The sequence below is a fragment of the Plectropomus leopardus genome, chromosome 23 (genome assembly GCF_008729295.1).
Source record: "Plectropomus leopardus isolate mb chromosome 23, YSFRI_Pleo_2.0, whole genome shotgun sequence".
NCBI lineage: Eukaryota > Metazoa > Chordata > Actinopteri > Perciformes > Serranidae > Plectropomus > Plectropomus leopardus.
Genome location: NC_056485.1, coordinates 11,929,738 through 11,946,938, shown reverse-complemented (window position 1 = coordinate 11,946,938; position 17,201 = coordinate 11,929,738). Strand labels below are relative to the sequence as shown.

The window sequence follows — 17,201 nt, the reverse complement described above, 5'->3', positions numbered from 1 at the left end:
AAAACAACAATAAAAAAACCTCTGCTGGGTTCTCCCACTGCAGGGCAGGAAAAGTTCAGCTTGTGAGTAGGCTGTCACATTGCTGCAAATGTGTTTAAAGAGATTTCTCACAAATGAAGTTTGCAGTATTTCTGGTTGAAGGTAGAAATGTCCCCCACTCTGTTTGGTGGTGACGGTGTGTATCTTGCATTGGCTTGCTAATTTTAGCTGCCGTAAAATATCTAACTAAAGATAATGTCAGGATGTTGTGGTGTTAGTATATACCAGGGAAAAAAAAGCAGCACCAACGCTATAGGCAACATGAAAGACTGCCGGATGGGAAAAATCAGCACTCGTTTGTTATTTCTGCTGGCTAACGGGGAGGCATTCCTAATGAATTGAACTGCATGTGAAGAGGATGAATCAGTATGAATATGCATGAATATGAAAATGTGTGCTTAACTGCAACCACAACAAACGGCGATCAAGCCAGGCAAATTAAACGGGGCGCCATTGACAGTAGTTAACAGGCAATTTACATTAGAACTGACAAGCGGCCTTGTGTTAGCACCTTAATCAAGGTCCAAGGGCAGAAACAGTCGTACCATACGAGAAGTTAATTCTGTGTACTGGGATGGATTTAGAGAGATGATTTTCCTCTGTAACAATCTATTAATTCTGTTCTACTGCCTTCTTGGCATTTCTATCATAGAAATACATTTTCTGGTGACTTTAACATTGCAATTACGCTGCAGTACAACCAGTGCATACCCAGAATGTGTTTAAATCCTTTCAGACTGATGAATAAATACCACAGTTGTTGGGAGAATGCAATAACACCACGTGCTGTTTTTTTTTATATATGTGGACAGGAAGGAAAAAGAGTTATTTCCTCATCGGTGCTCAGTTGTAATGTCTGAAGACCTTGATTACTTTTCTCCTGTCACACCAGGGATAGGGCCATATATTGTTTTTTGCACGCTTATTCAATTTATGTCATTTTCACACCTTTTTATTAGTCCCCCCCCATTCTTTTTCCTTTTCTCTTAAGAAGCTTTGGCCTCCACAGAAAATTTAGTTTCCACTTCAGCGGCCCAGATAATTCAAGAACAGAGAGGATTTTCAGGAGAACAATTTGATGATCAAAGGAGGCACTCCACTCGGGAGGGAAAAGGGATATTCTGGCGTGGCGCTCTCTCACTATTCTATCATTAAGTTATAGCCTCTCCACTCCTGTAGGAACCATCGTCATTGTAGATTCAAGTTCACTCGCTTTCAGAAGGTAATCGAAGGTATCCAAGTAGAGTGTTTCATCTTTTAAACACATGTAAAACATAGCAGCATTGAGACCTGAACAGATCATTCAAATACTACCAATTCGAAGCATTTGCAGGAAATGTCTTAGCAAAATCTTGCAAAGAAAGGACTGTCCTCTCTTTTGGCATTACCCATAGGACAATACATTCTCAGAAGCACTGATGTGTGACCAAGCTTGGAGTGTGCTGATGAACAGAGCTGCAGGAAATTGCCTTCTCTCAAGAAATAGGCATTTGTGCAGAGGTGAAATTCACTTATCCATCTACTACCTACCCGCCTCCCTTCACAGCCCCGTATTCAGTCTACCAGAAACACAGAGAGACCAAGTGTAGAATTTGTTTTTCTTTGTCTTTTGAACAACTGGATAAAATAAGTCAACCTTTTTGCATGCGAACACCTTTTGGTCGTGATATCACTTAAAAATAATAAGAATAATAACAAAAAATAAAGTCAGCACATGAAAAACATTGCTGTGGGTGCATGGATGTTGGGAATTCCCAATAACAGCTTGCTAGTGTGTATGGAAATCTTACTTGTTTCACAGTTTAACAATATTGGCTATACCCAAGGGGTTCCTATATACAGTAGACAAGCTGTCATTAGTTGGTAACAAGGCAGAAATAAAGATAGTGTAGTTAAGACCTAGTGGTGCATGGACACCGGGAAAAACATAACCTTAAAGATCTCATTATAATGAACTCTTTGGCATCTATAACTAGCTTTAAGAAATCCTGTATGGTATAGCCCCGCTGCACTAGATACTCCTTTTTTTCAGTGCTTGATAGAAAAAGAATCTACTTTAAAGCTGTATTATTTTCTTATATAGACTGAGTAGATGTCTATTCTAATCTTATACTGGCTTTTATCTATTATGATGTAAAACAGTTGAGTATTTTAGTGTTTAAATACAAAAGTAGTGCTGGTTTAATGTTAATTTAATTGCTGTTCTGGAGGTTTTAACCATATCACATGATCTTCACCAGCAGAGGGATTTGGCCAAGTTTTTGTGGAATTTTCACAAATTTTAATTTTTTCTTTCTATGGACTCTAAAAAGAAATTGATCAAGAATAAACATCGAAACTCAATATTATTGAATACTATAAACAAAATTGTCTCAAAAATTATGAATATGGATAAAAGAAAGATATACAGTAATTAATGCTGAAACAAACTGTTGTCATGTTAAAAATGTACAATTTGGATAATAAAGTAGGCATTTTAAGTCATTTAGAAGAAAAGCTATGTCAAAAGACTCTCCATAACACGATTATAGTTATCAACAGCAAAAACCTTTCCTATACCATTTACCCATCTGTGACATTCTTTCTGTCACAGTGACAGATTGACAGCATCCCGCCGAGCCAGAAAGCACACCTGCAAAGCAAGCCGGCCTGACGTGACTTCACCTCTCTTTCTTGGCAACAACACTGAGCTCTCTTGATGTTCACAACATCCACCACTACACAGAAAACAAACACCCAGCACCTCGCGTTGCCCTCCCACCCCGAGTCACTACCAACCAAGGTCAGCCGCTCGGCCCGGCTCTTCACACCATCTGTTTGGGCTGGTTGACATTTGGCCTCAGCCAACACTGAAATCTCACTTCAGAGGGGGGCCCGGCATATTAGCATTCTGTTTTTGTATTGTGTACCAAGAGGGCAGATTTCAGCTATTTTATCTTGAAGGCAAGAATTAGGCTCCTGAGTGAACGTGCAAGATTTCAGTGAAGAGATAGATTTAGAGATGCATATTGAATCAGAGAGGAGGCTTTTAAAATGTTGTGTTTAATACAGTATAATGGCATTTGACTTTTTATACAACGCTGCACATAAACTGCCGAGTCCATCTAGAGTCAAAGCATAACCCTGACTATAACTGTTGCACATTTAATCAAGCCAAAGTATTATAATTCAAATCACATGAATAGAAAGAGAGGCTTTATAGCACATCTTGCCTGATGATGTCTAGCCATCCTCCAGAAGGGGGCAGCAGGCCTCTAAGCTGAGTGTGAGCTTATGGAAAAATGGAAAGTCACATTCACAGGTCATTTAATCTCTTTGTTTTGTCATGGGCTGGGCCTCTGGTGCTGTTTTCCTGCCTCGCTCTCTCAAAAAAAGAGAGAGAGATCCCTCCTGTTCCGAAATGAACAATTCTCTGCCTCCAAGAATTTCCTTTTTCATACATTTGTGGCAAGGTTTCGTAAGCTTGCACTGATTCTAAGATTTTGTGTGTGTGTGTTCTGGGGAGAGTTTTGGGTCTGGATGGGACTGCAAGTGCAGGTTTTTTTTTTTTTTTTGCACTTTCTGTATTTAACTCTCTGAAATGCCTTTATATGGAGCAATGCATGCTCTTACGTCACTGAGAGTAACCTAGAAGTTTGGTATCTGCAGACCTAAGCTGTACTTAGGATTTCATTGAAGTGAGTATGGATGTAGGCCATGATGTTGCTTTACAGTGCATGCACAGGCTTGCCATACCACGCTGTGTTTGCTTGTGGATTACACAGTGGTAAAGGTAAACCATGCACAGATTACACTGTGTGATCTCAGCAACGTAGATGGCGGAATTAGGTATGTGCAGGCGAGCAGAATCATGGTCGTAAACACTGGCAGCCACATACGGGTTTTGCATATCCGTTTCTGTATTCCAACAAGATTATAGTCTTGTGTTAAAAGCCTGCTGGGGTATATGAGGCCGGCTGGGATAGCTGAGGGGGAAAAAGGGGGTTGTCTGCGCCTTTCCCCCCTCAGTACCATTCATCACCTCCCATCACACGCGTCATATTTTTGCTTCCCAGCTGGAGTGCTTTCAAGCTATATAATGTGAAATGACAGGCTGAAACCAGAGGTGGAGTTGATATGCGGTTTGTAGAGCTGAGGTAGAGAAAACTGACCTGCTAAAAAAATGCTGTAACGTGTCATGTTCTTTTGAGATAGGAGAACAGTGAGGGGAGGCAGAGGAGGGGCGCAACGACTGATTTGGGTGGTGGCTGCGAAAGACTTTTTTTTTGTATTTGTTTCAGGCTGCACACCTGACACTCCTCAATCTCTTGCCTTGCCCTGCTCCTCTGCACCTCCAATCTCCTCCGCACTCGTGTTTTGTTATGTAACTGCCGTGATTGGATGCGCTCGAGGTCGCGCGGGTGGCACAGGTAATGGAACCAGTGGGAGGTCAAAGGGAAGAGAGGGAAGGAGCAAAGTGAAGAGGCATCGTTTTATGCTGCTCCAACAAGTCCTGAACGAGGTCTTATATCAAGAGGAGTCTGTATCTGTCAGTCAGTCTTCACTCTATCTGTTTATCCGCCACTTTTTTCTTTACCTGCTTTCTATTTACAGTTGGTTCTCGACAGTATTCCCTTGTTTTTATAGCATCCCTGTGAAGTATGATAAATAATGGGAAGAAAAGTGAGACGTATAAAAAATACTACACTGTCAGACTTAAGAAAGTTGAATCGCACAGCTGTGTTTGTACCGCTTTGACTCCATCGCTGAAAATTCTGTCTTACAAGCTGTACTGACAAACCAGCCTTAAAGCAAGCTCAAGGCAATCGTTTGTATTCTTATCAGCTTTAACCACTTGACAAATACTATTGATGTTGCACCCGTGTAACTGCAGCTCTCAAGAACAGGGTACACACTGTGCAATGAGCAACGTCCAGAGAGAATAGACTTTGGTTTCCTCTGGGACAATCTATGCTGGTGCTTCCCAGGTGAATGCATTGATCAGTGATCTTGCACTGTATCACAAGAACAGAGAGGATGTTTGAGCAGTGGGAGTACTCTCTAAATACCCCCCGAACATTTCAGGAACATTTTAGAGGGATTATTTATAAGTTATGCTAATGACAGGAAGTGGATAATCGGCTTATTTTATGTATATGCATTTCTTGTTACTGTAAAGTTGGAGTGGCTGATATAGTTAAAGTCATAATATTTAAGTTGTATTCCTGAAGATTTGAGTTCTGGTTAATTTGGCGACAACTGTGCTCAGTTGTAGTGATAAGTACGCTTTAATACTGCAGCAAAAGCTTGACAAGTGGCTACTTTTATGGCTGGGCCGGTGTTAAAATTTTCAAACCGGTTTGATATTAAGCCAAACAAACTAGCATGTAGCGTTGCGTAATGCCAGATACATGTGTAACTTAATGTAAACAAACCAGATAATGTTAGCTATCAGCTGTGTGCTGGAGATCAGCTTGTTCGTAGAAATGGTTTTTTACCTTAGCAGAAACTTTCAGCTTCCCGGTGATCTCCTTCCAGCCAGATGACACTGTGCTTAGGTTTTTTTAGTGAAAAAAAGTAGGGTTTTGTACAAATAAATCCTCCCTTTTAGCAACGTTAGCCAGACAGACATTAGTTGTTGAAATAAGTCAGTAAAAATTATTTTATGCTGTGCACAGAGTGACTAGTTTTTCACTTGCAGCAGAGCTTTGTACTGCTACCAGGAACTGGTTACCTTAGTGAGGTGTCGGAGGATGTGGAGCCTGTTACTTAAATTACTTGTGTCATTTTGTAGGTGTATTTTCTGTGCTACGGTGGGCTGGTGTAAAAATGTTCAAACCGGTTTGATTTAAACCAAACAGAACTGGATCGATATACTGAATGTTACCACTGGATGTAGCACTTAACTTAGCAGCACCTCCTGAATGAATTGTGATGAGACTAAGAGAGCCCATGAATGACAGTGGACGGATTCACGTCCGCTTTTTGGCCACTTCAAATTCAAAATGTTGCCATATTGGTGCAGCAGTAGAAAGTAGTTGGAATGAATTAGTAGTAACTTGATACAGCTCTCATGCGGCTTTAGGAGAGTGAACAGTAAATACTAGGGCTGATATAAAATTTAAAAAATGTAATACTGGATTATATGTTGCATGAAATGCCTCTATACCTCATCTGTGTGAAGGCAAATTCAATCCAATGCAGGAATGCCAGGGTTTGATTTTAAGAACATTTTAAGGATTATAACTCAAAAAGGAAAAAAAAGGTGTTTTTGAACCCAGTCTTATTCTCATAATTTTTGCCATTCTGGCTATGAGTCATACTAACTTTGCACTCGTAGCCTTTGTTGTTATGATATTAAACAAAATTTGTAGAGGCAAGCAGCATTAACCAAATAAACTTAAATTTTCCAATTAAAATACTTTTTTCCGAGTCCAAACAAACTTAGACACAGAAAGTAGTTCCCTGGATTTGCGTTTGTAGCTAACTGCATAGAAATCTATGACATATAGCTAAAAAGCCTGTAGACTGTATAAAAATAGTGGACGTAGTCATCATGATGTCACCCATTGGTTTATGGACTCATATTTTAAGCCTCAAGTTTGACATTTTGGGCTTCGCCATCTTAGATTTTTTCAGTCACAAGTGGCCATATTTGGATGAGAGGGTGGCGCTCAGGTTGAAAAATTCAGAATTTCTCTTTAATAAGAATAGTTTTTAGGTATTGATATTAGATATTATAAAAATGTAAAACTAATACCTGAGCGACTAATTTTTTTTTTGTAATTTTTGCTCAAAATATTTTGTTAAAACGAATGCATTACATGATTAAAAATTACGATAAGATTCTAAAGAAAGTCAGTCATCAAAAATAGATTATTCTCCGGCCCCCTGTCACCTGCTTATTGCTCGGCTTTTCAGTCTAAAGCTTCACACATCGCTCTGAACTGCTTTTGTTTGCAGATGAACTGCAGAAATCTGTATTTTCTTTCTAAATATCAAGTCACATCTCATATCCACTGACCCCAGACAGACCACTGGCTCCTGGAAAAACATCTTGTTGAGGAACCTCATATCCTTAGTGGTGAAACGGTTGATGTGTTTCCATGGTGACCCCACCGTGCAGCACATAAGACAATAATGAAAGCTCTTAAAGGCCGCAGGGGCACCAGAATAGTGCACGTCCTCAACGTTTCAGCTATTGTGGCACTTGGAGGAGTTACACAACCTGACGTTCACCCTGAGAATGTTTCCTTCCCCCATCATCTCTGGGCTTTTGAGACCGGCAAAGATTGGGCTTGCTAGCAAAGGGATGACACACGGAATGACAAAACTCCTGTGTCTGTCTGTCAGGCTTGGTCTTTATCCGACTGACATTTGCTGGCTCAGGCTCATCCAGGCTCTGGAGAAGCCAGGGATAAGAGTCAGACACAGATGGCTTTTTCCCTTGCAATTCTGTCTAGCGCGAGATTCAGAGGGGGAAAAAATTGTTTCCAAATCTTCATCCTGTTTTTACAGACTCTCTGAAATATAATTGCCTCTACAGAAGTGTAAGAATCCAGTGAGTCTTCACATACTGCAACAATGTGTCTTTTTGTACTATGTTTTCTTGCTGCGCTTTATTCTTTTAGTCTGTGCTGACCCAACCTATTGGTGATTAAGGCTGGATAGGGCTGTTACTTCAGCAGAGACATTTCTTGTCCTCTGAGTAAGTCAAAAGAACAATGCAAGAAAGCCTTGTGCCATTTAAAACTGATGAGCCAAAGCCAGCATGAAGGAGGAGAGGGGAGGTGTAGGTGTTAAATTGATTGGCGAGAGAAAAAAGCATCTGCTTTGCAATAGCTTAACAGTTGCCTCAGAAGCACGCCTGCTATTGTTTCCAAATAAGGATACCCACTTCTGTGTGCTGAGGAGTGTCGCCTTCAGAAGACATGTGTAAGAGGGATAGAAATTGTTGCATAAGAAACATTTAGACACATCTTTTTTTTTCAGCTTTCCAGGACCTTGATCTATTTTCTTTTTTCATTGCTGCCTCAACTGCTTTTCTGTTCTCCAGGCAGCTCAGAGTTAATACGTGGGCAGAGAACAAAAGACAGGGGATATAGGGCTGGAGTCAGCAGCTGATCCAATGACAGAAATGGCACCGAGGCGAGAGGGTCCCAGGTGTAGTCATGACTCAAGTAGCACTCCAAAATAGGGGGTTGTGATTGAGGGGGGCAAGGAGCGAGAGAGAAGCACGGGGGCATCATGGAAACTTGCGTCCTGTGTGACAAGCTGCCTGTTGTGTGTATACTCCTTGACAGCAGGAAAAGCAAAGAGACAGGACACCTGACCCCTCTGACCTTCACCAAAGTAAGACGGGACTCAGACTTCTGCTACTGAACAGCAGTGGCATGAGTGTGCACCTCTCTTGTCTCTGCATTTATTTCAGTAAACTTGGGTCCAACGATTTGACGTCATGATGACGGAAATGTTTGCTGACTTTAAAGGCCAAAATGCTATGAAAAGATGTTTTTGTACGAAGTTATTTTTGATATTCTGGTCAGTCTTTTGTTGATCGGTGATGGCTTCACAAAATGAAAAAGCAGCAGAGGTTCTACTTCAGTGATGAGTGATGCTACAGTTTGGCCTTGTAGATTTGCCACATTACATATCTACATGCACAAAATATTCATTTTTTCGCCCTTATTCATGAGAAGATAATAATCCTTCCAAGGTGCTGACACAGCTAAAGAAAATGTGTTTGTCTGTGCTATACTAAACACCAAACGTGTAGCTACTGGTTAAATAGTCACAGAGAAATCGATGTTCAACCAGCTCTGTGTCATTTCAGTGTACACAGATGAACGCCGTATGAAAACTGGCAAACTTTCCCTTTAGCACTGAAAATACAAAAAAATATTTGCTAAATAATTTCTACAGCCTGTTCTCACTAATACACTTTAAAATCTGACAGGTTGATTTCACTTAGAAGAAGTAAGAAAATGTGTGTAAATATAACATAGAATAAATTATGTTTACTTTATATCTAATTATTGAGTTTACTTTTTATTCAAAATGTTGTATTTACTTAATTTTGTGAAGTTGCCGTAACTTAAAAATGACAAGATAAATTAAACCAATCTTTTTAAGTTATAGCAACTTTAGTAAACTAAGGATATTGTGCTATATTTCTGTATTTTACCTGTTGCATCATATTTGTAATTTCTTAAACATGTTAACAAAACAGAACTCACATATCTCCTAACTTCGCCGTTGGCGAAATCCTCTTCATCATGATCAAGTTCAGTCAGACTAACTTAGTTTACTCAAGTTAAGTTAATTTCATTTGTCATTTTTAAGTTGCACCAACTTCACAAAATTAAACAAATGTAGCGAAATAAATTTTACAAGTAGATATTAAGTAAACATAAATTAAGATTAATAGTTCTATTTACTTTTGCAAGTCGGTTTCTAAAATTATTTTAAGTAAGCGCAACTTGTCAGATTTTACAGTGTAGGTTGTCAAACGAGAGTTAGCACAAGCAAAGCCTCATTTCCCAGATCAGCATCATTGACCATGGGCCATTAGTGCTTTATTTTAAAACGCTGATGGCTGTCCATTACCTTAAACACAAAGGATTGTTAATAATATCTTTCTATAGGGAAAGATTCCAAACATTTTCCATTTTTGGCTATAATAAAAGAACACATTTCTTTTTGTAACATATGCAAGTCACTATACGTAAGATTAGTTGCAGGGGTTAGGTTTGTGAACGTAATTCTCTGGAGACAGCATACTGTCCTGCACCTCTATAGCTGTTTTGATAACAAGGGTTAAACTAAGAACCTGATCATACTCATGTTCTCCTGCGTGTATAATCTCGGTCTCCTGTGTTTTTCATAGAGTGCATTTATACGTTAAGCGGGTGTGGCTGTGTGCCTGTGTGCTCCAGTCAGAATCAGCATTGTTGTCACTCTAACTCCCCCCCACCTCCCTGCTTCCTTCTCCTTTCTCACACACTCCCCTCACTCCCTCCACAGAGTGACATTTATTAATTAAATATGTGTACTGCCGCAGGATGTGCTTCCCTTTCCACTATCTCCAGACACTAATAATTACATTGGCATTTAGCTCCGTGATAAGCCGACCCTATGGCCTTTATGAAATGTTCCCTGGGCCCGGATACTGAGCAAAATATAGACTGATGTGATGCTATATATCGATCCATCTGCCTGTCTTCTTGCTTTTATCTAAAGAAAAGAGGCACTGTTCATTAGCATGGTTAAAGAATCTAACAGCAACACCTGAGTTTTACATCATTAAAGGCCGAAATCGAGCTTTGCTGGAAAGGCGCAATAGGTGGGCTGTTTAATTGAAGTTAGAGCTGATGATGACAAGTTATTACAGGTGAATAAATGCCACAGGGACCACTGTCATTTATGAAATATACTCCTCTGCAGCCCTAAAGTTTCCAAAGATTTATTTTTCATGGCACAGTGTCGACATTTATCACATCCTGATTAATTAGGTCCAAGTCTTTTTGAAGTTTCAACTGATCCTGGGTCGAGAAACACAGAATTTTATTGCAATTTCCACTGACACACTAAACACTAACATATGCACAAGCAGCAGTTTGATTAAGCAAAGAAATGATGGATAAGCTGAAAGCTCAACTGCATCAGTGTTTCCTCTTTAAGATTATGCGCCTGCAGATCTAAGTGAAGTTGGCCAAAACGCTTTCGAGTATTAAGTTTGACTTTGTTTTACCTAATTACTTTGCCTCAGGTGGCCTAATCAGGCAGATACATTGCAAGATTAGTATGTGGCTTATCAGCTTCAGAGATGTATCAATTGATGCTTAAGTCACAATTACTGTAATTGTGCATTTAGTTGGTAAAAAGCTCATTAGTGCCAGTTGTATTTAAATAAGTTGTTAGTGAATAGCCTGCCATCTCTTACCTCAGTTATCATGTTATCATATCCTTTACTTGTTGTATTGACAATTTGTTAACATTGGTGCAAATATGGGGCATTTTTACCTTATCTTTCAAAATATCCGTTTACAAACTCACAGAACTTGTGCAGTGTGAACCAAGTCTCATTTATGCAGTCATCTGCACAGTATTTGCCAGACAGCCCTAAGCTCTCTTTGAAGCCAGGCTCTTTTGACAAAAGCAGTCATTTTACCTCACTGAGCATGAGCTGCTGGTCTACCACTGCCTCGGTTGTTTGTATTGTTTGGGCTATTGTGTGGCTTTGCTGAGTCCGAACTAACCCTTTAAAACACCAAAGTCACACAATAACGCAATCAAATTAAGTGATCAAGGCAGCGGTAGACCAGCAGCTCCTGTGTTCAGCGAGGTAAAATTACTGTTTTGGTCAATTAGGTTTGGCTTTAAAGAGACAGATGATAAGTTTCACTTTTGGTTCAGTTCCCTTTCTGAAAGAGCAGTCTGTTTAGAAATGCCTGAGCATACGACCGAATAAGTGAGACTGGGATTATTCTGCACGAGTTGTGTACGAGTTTGTCAACGCACGTTTCGATATCATTTTACTGTTATACACGGCCCACTTTTACTTACTTTTGGATTCTTCGTTCACCAGAGGCATTTGAGAAAAACAGTTTTCTTCCCACATATAACATAACTCTGGGTGAGTAATTGGTACAGAAATGGTAATTTCAGGGGTGAAGTATTCCTTTTAAGGTCATACCTCCTGTCGTTTTCCTGCTGGGGTCGAAGAATTCCCAAATTCCACAGAGCCGTGCTGAGCAATCACATCAGGTTTGCCTGAATAATTTCTAATCACCAAATTAACTTGAGGTTTGAGTCTCACTTGTTCCAGAAAGATCTTAACTGAAAGTATCAGGAAAGCTTTCATTGAAAACCATCTGTGCTTTAAATTGGACCTTTGGGCTCAGGGGATCGAATGTACCGTTCTGTATCAGCTAAGATGACCAGTGTCCTTTTTGTCTTGGGAAATCTGCCTCTGACTTCTATTATTTTGGTCGATGTTTCCGTCCTTGTCTGTCAAAGGGCCTGAAAAGCCCTAGCAAGGATCACTAGCGAGTACTTTTCTATCTGAGCTACGTCCTCCTCTGCTGTATTTGTCATTGGGTAAAGGACTGAGCATAAATACCGACACAGAGTGACAAAAAGGCTTAAATGATGCAAACTGACAGAAGTACCTGCCAGCTTTATTACATATGTGACTGTGATCACATATGTGTACATTTAGTATGCACACATACTGTATATGCTTCAATACTGTGTGGGAGGGGTAATATTTTCACTTGTGTGGGTTCATTGTAATAGATGTCTCATCTTTTTGTTTGTGCTGTTTCCACATATTTGCAAGGTGATGCATTTCATAACTAGAAACCCAATATTCTCTTGCCAGGTGGATATAAGTGGTATTTGTAGAACTGTGCTTCTGGGACTAGCTGGGTCTATCAAATAACATAACACAGTATGTAGCAATGTTATTTGATCTTTCCTCTCTTCTCTCTCTCTCTCTCTCTCTCTGTAAGGCAATATCTCTGCATACTGTTATATCAGCGTTCGTGTTAGTTCAACTGAATCAACTGTAGAGCTTATTTGTCTGAACTGTTGGTGAATTTCCACATAACAGGAGTCAAATCTCTTAGAAATTGCAGTTTAGATACAGTTTATGGACTAACTGTGCTGCTGCATAAAAGTGAGAGATGCTTAATGCGCAATTTACCCACAAGACAACATTTATATAACATCTCTTAAAGATGCAGCTCAGATGAGGATATGAGAATTTTGAAAAGATGTTTCACTTTCTGGTTTTTTTTCCCACCTACAGTTGTAGCATTTTGGTCTGTTCACTCTGATACCTTGTTATTCAAGTTTGTTTTCTTTCCATTCCTGGCAGGACGTAAATTATGGAGGAAACTGTGGTGTTCTTTGCTAAGCTTGTCTAGTAGTCACAAGAGGCATCATTTTTTTTCTTTTTTCTTTTTTTGTGGGCCAAATTTAGTATTAAATTTCAAATAGAGTAATTTGGGCTACTCTATTAAGGTACTTTTACGTTCACTTTCTTGTTTATATTAAGTGGAGATAATTACAATGAAGTTAAATTTTTTTTTTCACATTCTAATTTCAATGTCTAATCTTCCTTAAGAATTCATTTTAAACAATTTTTAAAGGTTGTATCTTATAATCAATATATCAGTGGTATAAAATGTTTTCAAAATGACAATATCGTTTATTGCAATTATTTCTGGGACAGTACTTTGTCCAACATAGGTAGTATTTTTGTGATTGATTGATCCTTTTTTTTCCCAAGTAAAGTTTTGAAACCCCTGATGTACTCAAATGTCTTTGTTCTTAACAGCCAACAGTCCAAGGTCTTCCATTTGAATAATAATGTGAAAAACAGCAAATCATTTCAATTGAGAAAGTGGAACCAATAAATATTTAACATTTTCCTTGTTAAAAGACTTAAATAAGGAGTTAATATTTAGAAATACTGTAGATTAATTATATGTTGATTGAGTAATGGATTAATACTCTCAGTTTTACTACAGAATCTGTCCAACCAAACTTGAGCTTTTAAGGCCAAGCTCAAGATGCAGAGAGTGCGTCACCCATAACAAAAGATAAAAGACTGAACGCTGCATAACAAACAGTGAACTTCAGCCGCATTCAGCTCATTTCCTCTCAGCGCACACAGCATATTTCAAACAAACACATTTCGATTTGACTCCAGAAAGACTACCTAAGCACAAAAGAACTTTTTTTGCCGCTCACGTCCAAGGTGATTCACAGCACCTGCCTCCCAGTCCAAATGTCCAGATCCAGTCGTGTTTATTAGCTTAGCTTAATTGTGCATAGTATCTAAAGGTCAGTGCCTGCTGTGATACATCGCTGCCAAAATGGCTTCCAGGGGACTCTGTTTCAGATGAATAAACACTGAAAGCTGCACCACATTCCACCCCTCCGTCCCCATCCTTTACCTCCCAATGCGCAGCAGCATCACATTCCGCTTTTTCAGGCCTTGCACAAGGTCCTGTGACTGATGGGCATCCGCTGGTACGCACCGCCTCACTGACTTCCATTTCAGATGGCAAGAGGCAGCAGATTAATGCGCTTGTCAATTTCTCAACCGTTTTTTTTTTCCTTCAGAAGTTTCTTCAGATCGGAGGAACGATGTGTTTGTCCTCCAGTGAATTAAAACATGCAGTATATCTGTATAACTAAACCATATCCAGTGATTAATGGTATTTGACTTTTACAAGCAGTAAACTTCTTTGGTTTGGCTGTAAAAGCAGATTTAATGAGAGTGTGACTTGAATAGATAAGCAGATATGACAGCAGGGATTATTGAAAGGTGAGCTAAAGAGATGGATGGATGATATGCAGTTTATTATCAGTTATTTAATGCACTTTTTATAATCCCGTACCTGTGGGGCCAGCAGGCACTCTCACAATAGATGCAAGAGTGCGAGCTTGTGTTCATCTTAAGATATGTGTCATAAAGTATACGTGCTGTTTGACGAGACGTGCACATTTGTGGTGTAGGTCATGTATTAGGTTGCATTAAGAATTTACAAGACAAGAGAAAGCCTTATGTGATAAGTGCCTGTGAAGATACAGAGGCTCTATGTTTGCACATTAAATGTGTTTGTCTGCAATTTGATTTCAACTACTCAGTTACATTGTTTATCATACTTTGACTAAAAACTACTCTCACCCCTCAGGCCTTGTTGGGAGGAGGCCATCAGATGGATCTCACCGAGTTTCAGCACACACTCTGGGACATCCTGACGAAAGGAGACAGTGTCAAGGTGAGCTCCATCATTCTTCATTCTTTCACCACCCACTTCTCTGTGTTGTCACGCCCCAGCGTCAGCAATAGCCACAGCTGAAGGTATTATGCTTTAGGGTGCCGGCCTGTCTGCTGTTACATCCGAATATCCATGTGTCGTTTGCTGTCCATCCCTTCATCTTTCCCATTCTGGTGAATGCGATATCTCAACGCCTCTTCAAATTTGGCACAAACGTCACTTCTATCCCATTCTTGTAAATGTGTGTTTCAGGAACATTTTAAGGGAATTTCTTCAATTTCAATTTCAATTGCTTGTTTCAGGAAAACTTTAATGGAATTTCTTTAAATTTGGCACAAACGTCCACTTAGACTTAAACTAATTTGGTTTTGGTGGTCAAAGGTCATTGTGACCTCATGCATATTCCATTCTCTTGAACTCGTGTCTCAGGAACACTTCATTGGAATTTCTCCAAATTTGGCATTAACATCCACTTTTTTCGTAGATTTTGGTGGTAAAAGAGACTGCGATGTCACTATCCCATTCTCGTGAACGTGTGTCTTTGGACACCTTTAAGGGATTTCTTCAAATTTGTCACAATGTCCACTTTCACTGTTATTATCATTATTATTATATAATGAGATTTTTTTATCCAAAAGGTTAAAGTTAATGTCATTGTAGCGTCATAAAGTTTTGAAAAAACACTTTTCTGTTCATCAGTCAAAGTCATAACTGAGAAACAGAAGGGAAGACATTTGGTCAGATACTGAATTGATGACACTAATCTTGGGTTTCTGCTTTGAAACTGTGCTGACTGTATAGATCTTATGTGCTTCTGGGTTGGAGATGTGTGTGAAGCTTCCATGTTTTAGAATTTGTAGCTTTCTTTGTCTAATAACATGGCTACATACGGGTCTGAATAGATGTAAACTGTAACAGCGCTTTTATTCCTTTATTTATTAGTTCCCAGCTACACAGGGAAATTAACTGACTTGTCCTCGTGTAAAAGTTGGAGCTGGAACCTTTGGTAGACATTTGGTTGTGACTTCTTGTGAGTCTTGTGAATGCTGGAAGAACCAATGTGCAGGGGTGCAGGACATTTATCTTTGCAGCTTGACACAGTCTGCCCCTCCTCAAATGGCTGTTGAGACAGCTTGCAGTTGGTAAAAACGGTTTAAAAACTTGCATGACCAAGTCCACCAAAGCTTTGCCTCTTTCAATGGATCCAATGATTGCAGCAATTCTATTAATTGACTTATAGAAAAGCTGTGTGACTGAGCCCTCATCTCACATTGATCCCTTCCTTCATACACTTATAGTAGATTGAAATAGTCTCAAACATTTCCCTCTCTCTGTCATTTTGCTTTGATCCATAGCCCAAACCTTTCTGTTGTCTGTTTAAAATCAACATCTGAACAATGGCTAGATGCAAGAAATAAAATAAAGTGCTGGTGTCTTCACCGACTGTGTGCAATAACCTCCAGGAAACAATGTAGAGACAAGTGAAAACCAAGATGATAAGCAACAAATGAGGAAAAATTGTATTCCTTTAACCGAAATGTGCACAAGCTTGATTACTCCGGAGTTGTAAATGTAGCCGCTGGCGAGCTGACGCAATGATGTTCCTCTAGTTGCCACAGTGTGATTAGATTTATCTCATGGTTCTACCCTACCTTGACAGCAACAACACAAATAACCTCGTAATGCTTTCCTTTCTCGAGTCCGTGTTAATTTAGAGTCTCTAAACTGCCGACATATTTCATTCTGAGCACAGGTTTATATACCGCATGTTTTCATCTGACAGCTAAGGCCTAAAAGAAAATGTCCGTGCATCTCTCCGTCTCCTGAACTGAGGACGCGGAGAGCACGAGATACCATCCTTTCATTTCCGCTCCTCCAGATAAAAAGATGAGAGAGGGAGAGGACGAAAGTGAGGCCTATCGCTGGGCAGCAGTGATTGAGTCCTTTCGCTAAGCCACAGCGAGGATCTGCTCAAATAACCCACTCTGCCGATAAGAAGCTAGTCATTTCCATAGACAAAAAACATTGGGGTTCAGATTAGATTTCACCATCCGCCTGGCTTATCTTAGTGTTGCTCCATCATAGAATGTGAATTATAAGGCAAACTGCGGTCCCCTGTCTTTTTATGAAAACACAACTGAAATACATATGGACGTGAAATGGAATGAGTTGAATTGCACTATTAATGTTGGCAGCAGCAGCGCTGGTCTGAATTTTGATGCCCACATGAAAAATATCACCAAAACGGCCTCTTTTTAAGAAATATTCTCATCACTTAGGAATTATTGCATGAGCAATACATATTTGGTTATAGGTATATACTGTCATTGGTAGCAAGATTGATGACTGTAATGCTATTTTACGACAAAGCAAAGGAATTCTTAAAAA

The 17,201-nt window shown here is 39.6% G+C and overlaps 1 protein-coding gene across 3 annotated transcripts in view; it reads left to right on the top strand.

The window, feature by feature from the left end:
- Positions 1–17,201, top strand: part of LOC121962023 (glucosidase 2 subunit beta-like) — a 154,857-nt gene that overhangs the window by 39,471 nt on the left and 98,185 nt on the right. For all 3 annotated transcript variants that reach the window (XM_042512195.1, XM_042512194.1, XM_042512196.1), the window contains exon 9: positions 14,727–14,813. In XM_042512195.1, the coding sequence (XP_042368129.1) occupies positions 14,727–14,813 (87 nt within the window). The remainder of the gene's footprint in view (positions 1–14,726; positions 14,814–17,201) is intronic.